At 43.6% G+C, this 9,264-nt stretch overlaps 2 protein-coding genes across 4 annotated transcripts in view; one reads left to right on the forward strand and one right to left on the reverse strand.

Annotated features, from left to right (window-relative positions):
* Window positions 1–8,551, reverse strand: part of prpf4 (PRP4 pre-mRNA processing factor 4 homolog (yeast)) — a 14,825-nt gene extending 6,274 nt beyond the window's left edge. Inside the window, exons 1-6 of one of the 3 annotated variants that reach the window (XM_050051656.1) lie at window positions 8,459–8,551; window positions 7,143–7,334; window positions 4,341–4,527; window positions 4,164–4,251; window positions 2,151–2,230; window positions 1,943–2,036 (exon numbers count right to left, since the gene is read on the reverse strand). In XM_050051656.1, coding sequence (XP_049907613.1) covers window positions 1,943–2,036; window positions 2,151–2,230; window positions 4,164–4,251; window positions 4,341–4,527; window positions 7,143–7,302 — 609 coding nt within the window. In that variant the 5' untranslated portion in view covers window positions 7,303–7,334; window positions 8,459–8,551. Of the gene's footprint in view, window positions 1–1,942; window positions 2,037–2,150; window positions 2,231–4,163; window positions 4,252–4,340; window positions 4,528–7,142; window positions 7,347–8,458 lie in introns of all 3 variants that reach the window. The other 2 variants (XM_050051657.1, XM_050051658.1) reach the window with 2 other exon arrangements.
* Window positions 8,488–9,264, forward strand: part of cdc26 (cell division cycle 26 homolog) — an 11,052-nt gene continuing 10,275 nt past the window's right edge. The window contains exon 1 of the mRNA XM_050051676.1: window positions 8,488–8,626. The gene's annotated coding sequence lies outside the window, so the exon portion shown is untranslated. The remainder of the gene's footprint in view (window positions 8,627–9,264) is intronic.

Raw genomic sequence — 9,264 nt, forward strand, 5'->3', positions numbered from 1 at the left:
GGGGGCAAACACTTTTTCACACAGGGCCATGTAGCTTTGGATTTTTTTCTTCCTCATTAATAAAACCCTTCATTTAAAAACTGCATTTTGTGTTTACTTGTGTTATCTTTGACTAATGTTTAAATTTGTTTGATGATCTGAAACATTTAAGTGCGGAAAACATGCAAAAAAGTAAGAAATCAGGAAGGGGGCAAACACTTTTTCACACCACTGTACATCTCACAAGGGATCATAGGAGCTAGGGATAACATGGATATATTCTCTATGTCCTACATGTTCCATGTGTCCTACATGTTCTACATGTTTCCTACATGTGTCCTACATGTAGTGATGTTACGCTCGAGCCAGTTTGCTCAACACAGTTGATCTTTTGAAGCGCAAGTGTTCCGAGGCAGTGTTTCGATCCCTGCTTCGGCACGTCCACAATCACGTGACCTTCGAGAGTGAGGCCTCGTTCCAGGCAGTCTTGAGGCTTTTCCAGGTCTTCCACTTAGATGCAGTTCTGACACACAGCCAGCAGATGTCACTCTTCTGACTGTATGAAATGCTTCGAAGCAGTGTGTCATTCTTGAAGCAGGTGTGTCAAAGTGGTCCAATGCTTCATGAAGCTTCGATTTCACCATCACTACCTACATGTTCTACATGTGTCCTATGTGTCCTACATGCCCTACATGTTCTACATGTTTCCTACATGTTCTACATGTTTCCTACATGTTCTACATGTGTCCTATGTGTCCTACATGCCCTACATGTTCTACATGTGCCCTACATGTTCACATGTGCTCTACTCTACATGTTCTACATGTGCCCTACTCTACATGTTCTACATGTGCCCTACATGTTCACATGTGCTCTACTCTACATGTTCTACATGTGCCCTACTCTACATGTTCTACATGTGCCCTACATGTTCACATGTGCTCTACTCTACATGTTCTACATGTGTCCTATGTGTCCTACATGCCTCCTACATGTTCTACATGTTTCCTACATGTTCAACATGTGTCCTATGTGTCCTATATGTCCTATGTGTCCTATATGCCCTACATGTTCTACATGTGCCCTACATGTTCACATGTGCTCTACTCTACATGTTCTACATGTGCCCTACATGTTCTACATGTGCCCTACATGTTCACATGTGCTCTACTCTACATGTTCTACATGTGTCCTACATTTCACATGTGCTCTACTCTACATGTTCTACATGTGTCCTATGTGTCCTATATGCCCTACATGTTCTACATGTGCCCTACATGTTCACATGTGCTCTATTCTACATGTTCTACATGTGTCCTACATGGCAAACATGTGCCCTACATGTTCACATGTGCTCTACTCTACATGTTCTACATGTGTCCTACATGCCTCCTACATGTTCTACATGTGTCCTATATGCCCTACATGTTCTACATGTGCCCTACATGTTCACACGTGCTCTAGTCTACATGTTCTACATGTGTCCTACATGGCAAACATGTGCCCTACATGTTCACATGTGCTCTACTCTACATGTTCTACATGTGTCCTATGTGTCCTACATGTTTCCTACATGTTCTACATGTGTCCTATGTGCCCTATATGCCCTACATGTTCTACATGTGCCCTACATGTTCACATGTGCTCTACTCTACATGTTCTACATGTGCCCTACATGTTCACATGTGCTCTAGTCTACATGTTCTACATGTGTCCTACATGTTCACATGTGCTCTACTCTACATGTTCTACATGTGTCCTACATGGCAAACATGTGTCCTACATGTTCACATGTGCTCTACTCTACATGTTCTACATGTGTCCTACATGGCAAACATGTGCCCTACATGTTCATATGTGCTCTACTCTACATGTTCTACATGTGTCCTACATGTATCCTACATGTGTCCTACATGTGTCCTACACGTGTCCTACGTGGCAAACGTGTCCTACATGTCCTCACCCTCAGGCTCTTGTGCAGCTCTTGTTGCCGGATCGCCCTGGTTGCCTCAGGAACATCCTTTTGACAGCGTGCAGCCTCCAGACGCCTCATCGCCCTGATCAATCAGAGTGGCAGGTTGTTAGTCACAGCCAATCAGATTTCAGCTCTCAACAAACACACACGCTGATGACTCCTCCGTCTCTGATTGGTCACTTTGATGCAAACTCACCGTGGCAGAGAGTATTTGGCCAACCAGAGGCGAGCGTCCTTCAGGGAGGCGGAGCCTTCGTGGTACCATGTCTGCTGGCACTGTGATTGATCAGAGACATGAACAGGTTTCAATTTTAGGTTCAAATGTTCCTTCTCAGCAGTGTGATCTCAGGTACATGTTATATATAAAGATCCTTCCTGAAAGGCTCCGCCCACCATAACCTTCTCTTCCTCACATGTAAACAATCAAGGGCGCGCCGGCAGCTAACGACGCACCGAGAGCAGAGAACGTTTGGCATTTTTATTACATTTCTCAGGAGCACTTTCTGAGGAACATTTTCTCAGGGAACATTTTCTCAGGAACGTTTTCACAGGAACGTTTTCTTAAGAACACTTTCTCAGGAACGTTTTCTGAGTAAGGTTTTCCCAGGAACATTTTCTCAAGTATGTTTTCTGAGGAACTTTTTCTCAGGAACATTTTCTGAGGAAGGTTATCTCAGGAACATTTTTTCAGGAATGTTTTCTCAGGAACATTTTCTCAGGAATGTTTTTTCAGGAACATTTTCTCAGGAACGTTATCTCAGGAACATTTTTTCAGGAACGTTTTCTCAGGAGCCTTTTCTGAGGAACTTTTTCTGAGGAACATTTTCAAGAAGAATTAAAAACATTCTGGTGGACACATGGTATGACACATGGAACTGTCGCTGTTAAATTAAACTTCCTGTCTGTCGGTGTGGGTGTGGCCCTGGCGTGTTGTGTGTGTGAGCATTTTATGAGGAACGTTTTCATAGGAGTGTTTTTCTGAGCAACTTTTTCTCAGGAACGTTTTCACAGGAACGTTTTCTCAGAAACGTTGTTTCAGGAACATTTTCTCAGGAACGTTATCTCAGGAATATTTTTTCAGGAACACTTTCTCAGGAGCGTTTTGAGGAAATTTTTCTTTTTCTTCATTTCAAAGATATTTTTCTGGGCATTTTGCCTTTAATGGACAGGACAGGCAAGTGTGAAAGGGGGAGGGAGAGAGAGAGAGAGAGAGAGAGGGGATGACATGCAGCAAAGGGCCACAGGCTGGACTCGAACCCGGGCCGCTGCGGCAACAGCCCTGTACATGGGGTGCCTGCTCTATCCACTAAGCCACTGACGCCCCTATGAGGAACTTTTTCTGAGGAACTTTTTCTCATGAATGTTTTCTCAGGCACGTTTAGTGAGGAACTTTTTCTCATGAATGTTTTCTCAGGCACATTTAGTGAGGAACTTTTTCTGAGGAAGGTTTTCTGAGGAAGGTTTTCTCAGGAACATTTTCTCAGGAGCGTTTTTCTGAGGAACTTTTTCTGAGGAGCGTTTTCTCAGGAATGTTTTCTTAGGAACATTTTTGTCTGGAACTTTTTCTCAGGAACATTTTGTCTGGAACGTTTTCTCAGGAACATTTTCTTAGGGAACGTTATCTCAGATCATTTAATGAGGAACTTTTTTTGAGGAATGTTTTCTGAGGAACGTTTTCTCAGGAACACTTTCTCAGGAATGTTTTCTCAGGAACATTTTCTTAGGGAACGTTTTCTCAGGAGCATTTTCTGAGGAACATTTTCTCAGATCATTTAATGAGGAACTTTATCTGAGGAATGTTTTCTGAGGAACGTTTTCTCAGGAACATTTTCTTAGGAACACTTTCTCAGGAACGTTTTCTCAGGAACATTTTCTTAGGGAACGTTATCTCAGGAGCATTTTCTGAGGAACCTTATCTCAGGAATGTTCTCTTAGGGACATTTTTGTCTGGAACGTTTTCTCAGGAACATTGTCTTAGGAAAGTTTTCTCAGGAAAATTTTTGTCTGGAATGTTTTCTCAGGAACATTTTCTTAGGAATGTTTTCTTAGGGAACTTTTTCTCAGGAATGTTTTATGAGCAACTTTTTCTGAGGAATGTTTTCTTGGGAACATTTTTGTCTGGAACGTTTTCTCAGGAACTGTCGCTGTTAAATTAAACTCCTTGTCTGTCGGTGTGGGCGTGGCCCTGGCATGTTGTGTGTGATGTCACCTCGTCCTGTGATCTCTTGGCTCTCTCTTCGTCTCTCCTGGACTTCTTCAGAGCGTCGGGACCGACGACAGACAGAACACTGCGCAGCCTGACCACACAAACAAACAAACAAAGGTTTCGTCAGCTCACAGCATCTCACTGAACAAATTAAGTTTTGTTGTTTTGTTTTTTTTTTACCTCTCCCGGCGGTCAGCTGGTCCTTCTCCGAACAACGTGATTGGCTCTCCGAGCGCTCGGAGGCCGGCCTTCACCTCGGCATCGTCGGTGGAGACGGTGATCTGTCGTGCTCGCCGCCGCCGCTCGAATGCAGCAAGCGCTTCCTGCTGCCGCTCGCTGACCCGCTCCTCCAGGTCCAGAGTCTCTCCTGCAGGGCATCATGGGAAACAGAGTCTCACTCACACGTCTAGATAATACGGTAATAAAGTATCCCGCGGTATCTAAAAATAGCATTACCGTCATTAAAAAAATCTGCCGTGCATATAGGCCTATAGAGGCCAGATATTATATTAAATATAATTTATTTAATGCCTAAACAATGAGTACTTGTCCAGCACCTATGTATGTGTAGTTGAGTTTTCAAATTTAATACAACTTAAAACTAATAGTAGGCTATAATGTTTCTCTTATAACTGCCCTTAACCCTATGGGCCCTAGGAGTTTTTGGGGTATTTTTACTGCCTTTACTTTTAAGCTCATATCACAGTCATTATAAAGGCTACATACACATGCTATATCTTGTTTTTTTCAGGACAATCTGGGCTAACCAGATTTGCCATCATTCCATGTCCTTCTATGTGCCTGTATCTTATATTAATTTTTATATCAATGAAAAAANNNAAGTTTGATGGAGTGTCAACTGGACAATATGGAGATATTTGCATCTTGAAAGCCGGACTACAAATGTGGATAGACAGGGAGAAACACATGCAAGCCTAAGACGTGGTAAGATACGATATTCCTCACTATATGAAGTGACTGATAACAAGATCTGTATAATGGGTTGTAAAGAAATTCGTCAGGTTTTGTAGACAATTAATCTGTATTTATAGCATGGTGGGATGACAGCACAATGATGTGTGTGGTATCACTGGAAAGCTCTGCTCCTGCGCTTTCATGTGATATGTGTGGCATTTCTGTGCGAGCCTGCATTCGCGAGTAATCCATCCAACAGTATTGTGTGTGCAAAGCTGTATGAAAGCTCTGTTATACATCATTTTAGTGTAACTTTATCATTTTTTTTCGCTGTGAAAACATTGGACTACCGACAAGTGCTTGTCGGAAAGCTACGATTCCGCTGTTTCACGTGATATGCGTGGCTTCTCGCTATGACACACGGTCGCGGAGAAAATCAATAGAGAAGAGCAGATGTGAATTTGGACGGACTATGCGTTGTTTGGGCCCATAGGGTTAACTGTTGTCGGGAGATGACATTTGATAAAGTTTTAGGATGTGACGTCGTCACGTGACAGCTCAGACGTGAGAAAGAAAAGAAAAGATGGCAAGCCGCGCATCAAGCCAGTTGGTTGCAAAAAAAACACAACTTCACAACTTCTGCAAGCAGCAGCAGCAGCAGGTCCAGTGGCCATCAGAGTGGAGGAGGGAGTAGCACAACCCGAACCACCGAAAAACAGATGACTGTGGGCCGTCTCCTTCAAAGAAGAGCCGATGCGGTGGCAGGTCTGGTCGGCACCATACAGGAGCGAGCAGGAGCAGAGATAACGGCCTGTTGTCGCCAGCCTGTTATTCAGGGAGACGAAGACCTCCTTCTCTGGTGGAAATGTGATGGAGCCAGATGACTTAGATGACTTCTGTTGTGATCTGGAGCTATATAGAAAATAAAATTAAATAAAACTAACTTATCTCAAGGCAACTGAATCGAACGCAACTGGACTTGGATTCAAAACCAAGTCCAGTTGCGTTCGATTCAATTGCCTTGAGATAACTATGACCTGGATGAATGAGAATATCCACAGGCATAAAACTAACTTGATCTTCAATATAATGGTAGGGGAAACACTGCCGTGTGATGAGAAAGGGGTCCGGTGGAAAGCGATCACGGATGCAGTCACGATGTATCTTGCAAGAGATGTGGTGCCCATATTTACCGTGGAAAAGCCAGGGTTTATTCACATGCTGAAAGTTTTGGAGCCCAGGTACGTGCTACCAGGCCGCAAATATTTTTCTGAAAACTGATTTTAAGTAGAGGGGGAAAATCGATTTAAATCGTGAATCGGATTTCTTGTGAAAAAATCTGAGATTTTTTTTTAGGCCATATCGCCCAGCCCTATTTTCAGTCATGCCTTGTTATTTATTGTTCTGTTTTTCTTATTTGAAGAGCCCTAGTACTGGATGCTGTAGAGCTGTGCTTTTAATTTATTTGATTTATGTTGATAGGTTCTAAAAATAAACCATCAGACAGTACCCGATGCGATCTGAGGATACGCTGTATAGCACACATTATCGTTACAGCCGTTATTTATTGTTACTTTTTTGGAAGTGGACTATTAGCCAACAGACAATTTGTTGTTATTCCATTCTGTTTGGTTGACTGCTGTATTTGCACTTTAAATATTTAATAATAAAAGTNTAATGTTGTACATGATTTGTTGTTATTTTTTCAGTATTCTTAGGCCTATGTAATGTTTGCTATTCTGTTTCTGAACGGTATAGGCACAAGCCGACATTTTGGCGACTCCCTCTGAGCCCTTCAAAGTGATTTTTAATTAATCACGGTAATACCGTATACCCCGGGAAAATGTGGGGAAGGTTAAACGGTAACACCGCCCAACTCTACACGTCACACATGCTTACACCTGCCAGTAGTTCACCAGGCCACACCCACCTGACGAGANGTCACGGTAATACCGTATACCCCGGGAAAATGTGGGGAAGGTTAAACGGTAACAAAAGTTGGATACCGCCCAACTCTACACGTCACACATGCTTACACCTGCCAGTAGTTCACCAGGCCACACCCACCTGACGAGATGTTGATGTTTCCCGCCTCGATCCCAGCCTTCACTGCATCACTTCCTTTGGACGTCTCTGAGCTCAGACGCTCGCGCTCTTTTTCCTCCAGGCTTCCATAGAAAACACGACTCTTCTTCACGGCTGGAGCCAAGTCCTCCTCGTCTGACATGTTTCCTCTCTTCTGCTGTCGCCCCCCAGAGGCTGCTGGGAAAACTGCACATTAACCATGTTACACTGAAACATGTGTCTGCGATGTCACTAAATAAAATGACATCACAGGAAACAGGAAGAAGAGGACAGGAAGAATAAGCTGCAGACTGTGTGAAACTACCGAGGCTGAATATGAATATGTGAATGTTCCTATCTGAGCTAATGTGTGGTTTGTCCCTTCTGAGCTACTGTAGAAACATGGCGTTCTCTGTGTGTGCAGAGTTTCACACACGTTCGGGTATCTGTGGCGACGCGCCACCACCAACGCTTCAGCCGCCACATTTAGATGTTGTATTCTTGGAGCGTTGGTTCGGGGTGGACGAGACAATGAGACACGTGTTCCAACAGCGTGTTTCCGTGGTGACAGAGTTCAGGTACCAGACTGACCTGTCTCCTATTGGACATGTGTGGGACATGATGAAGTGTCGACCACGGAGAGGTGCATCATGGGACTGTTGAGACAGTTTGTGTCCTCAGTTCCCAAACACTGAGTGAGGTGATGATGTCACACAGTGACAGGAAACAGGCTCCTTTGACACCTTTATTAGAAGCTGAGTATTCATTTACAAAGAACAATAAAGTTTCTCAGTTTGAATATTGAATGTCTCCTGACTGTCTCTGTGTCCTGGTTCTGTTGGACAAGGGTTCTTCCTCACACAGGGATCTGACCATCAGTAGAACCAATATTTACTCATCAATAACTGATCGATACATCGATCTGGTTCTCTGCAGAGAGGAGTCTGGAGGAGAACCATGTGAACCCTGTATGTTCTTGATGATGAAGATTATCATTATTATTATTACAGCCGAATGACAGAGGGAACCTCACAGTGACAGATGTGACGTCACATTCTATGCTGAAACGTCACAAACGTTCTCAGAGAATGAACCAAACTAAAATCAGACCTTTTTCTGACGGAGTCTGGAACAAACACCAACGACGCGGTGCGGGCAGCTAATGTTAGCATTAGCATTAGCATTAGCACACAGACAGGAGAGAAACAGACTGCGTAACAAGTCATGTCGGCCGCACGTGAGCCGTCACACGGCAGGTGTGAGTGACACCTGCGACATGTCAACAAACACCTGAACACTTTGACATTTTACAGACTCACCTGTGAAAGAAAGAACGGTGCGGCCGGCGGATCTCTGCGGCGTCACACGGACGTACACACGTCATCAGCTGCCGGGTCAAACGTTCTTCTTCCGGTTGACGGCGCGGCAGCAAACAAACACGAGAAGAGGGAAAACCCGGGAAAATACCGCCACAGCTCACCTGTCAGGTAACTGTACTCACGGTTATTACACTGTTAAAGCAGAGAACGTGAGCGAGGACCGTTTGACCGTTTCCGGTTTCAGTAAATGTTTTTATATGTTGGAATAGACGTTAGCCTGTTAGCTTAGCATCTGTTTGCCGTTCACACCGAGACAACACCGGTCCCGGTACTTCCTGTAAAAATCATTCAGATTGGTTGAAAACAGATGATCAGTTATTAAAAGTGTATCAGATAAACTGACAGTAGATGGACCGATCGATCAGCTGATTGCAGCTCTTCATGTTAATCAGACAGACGGATCAATGACAGACGTGAAGATGGAAATATGAAGAAAACAACCACAGGAAGGGTTTTTATTTTTATTTCATTGTTAAAGTTACATTATCAATAAAGTTTATTATCACATTTATTGTGAAACGTTCTCTTCTTCTGTGGTTTTTAAAAATCCAGTCGCGATGACATCAAATCTGTGAAGATCAGAAGAAAATAAAAAGACATCACTCAGCAGGGGCCTGTATCACGAAGCAGGATTAATGTCTTAGCGAGGTAACTTCAGGGTTAACCCTGGGTTTTCGGTCTCACGAAGCCGGTTCAGTTCTTATTGGGGTAGATCACCATGGTAACTTACTCTGAACAGCTATCCT

The sequence above is a fragment of the Epinephelus moara genome, chromosome 8, assembly GCF_006386435.1.
Source record: "Epinephelus moara isolate mb chromosome 8, YSFRI_EMoa_1.0, whole genome shotgun sequence".
In the NCBI taxonomy this organism is placed as follows: Eukaryota; Metazoa; Chordata; class Actinopteri; order Perciformes; family Serranidae; genus Epinephelus; species Epinephelus moara.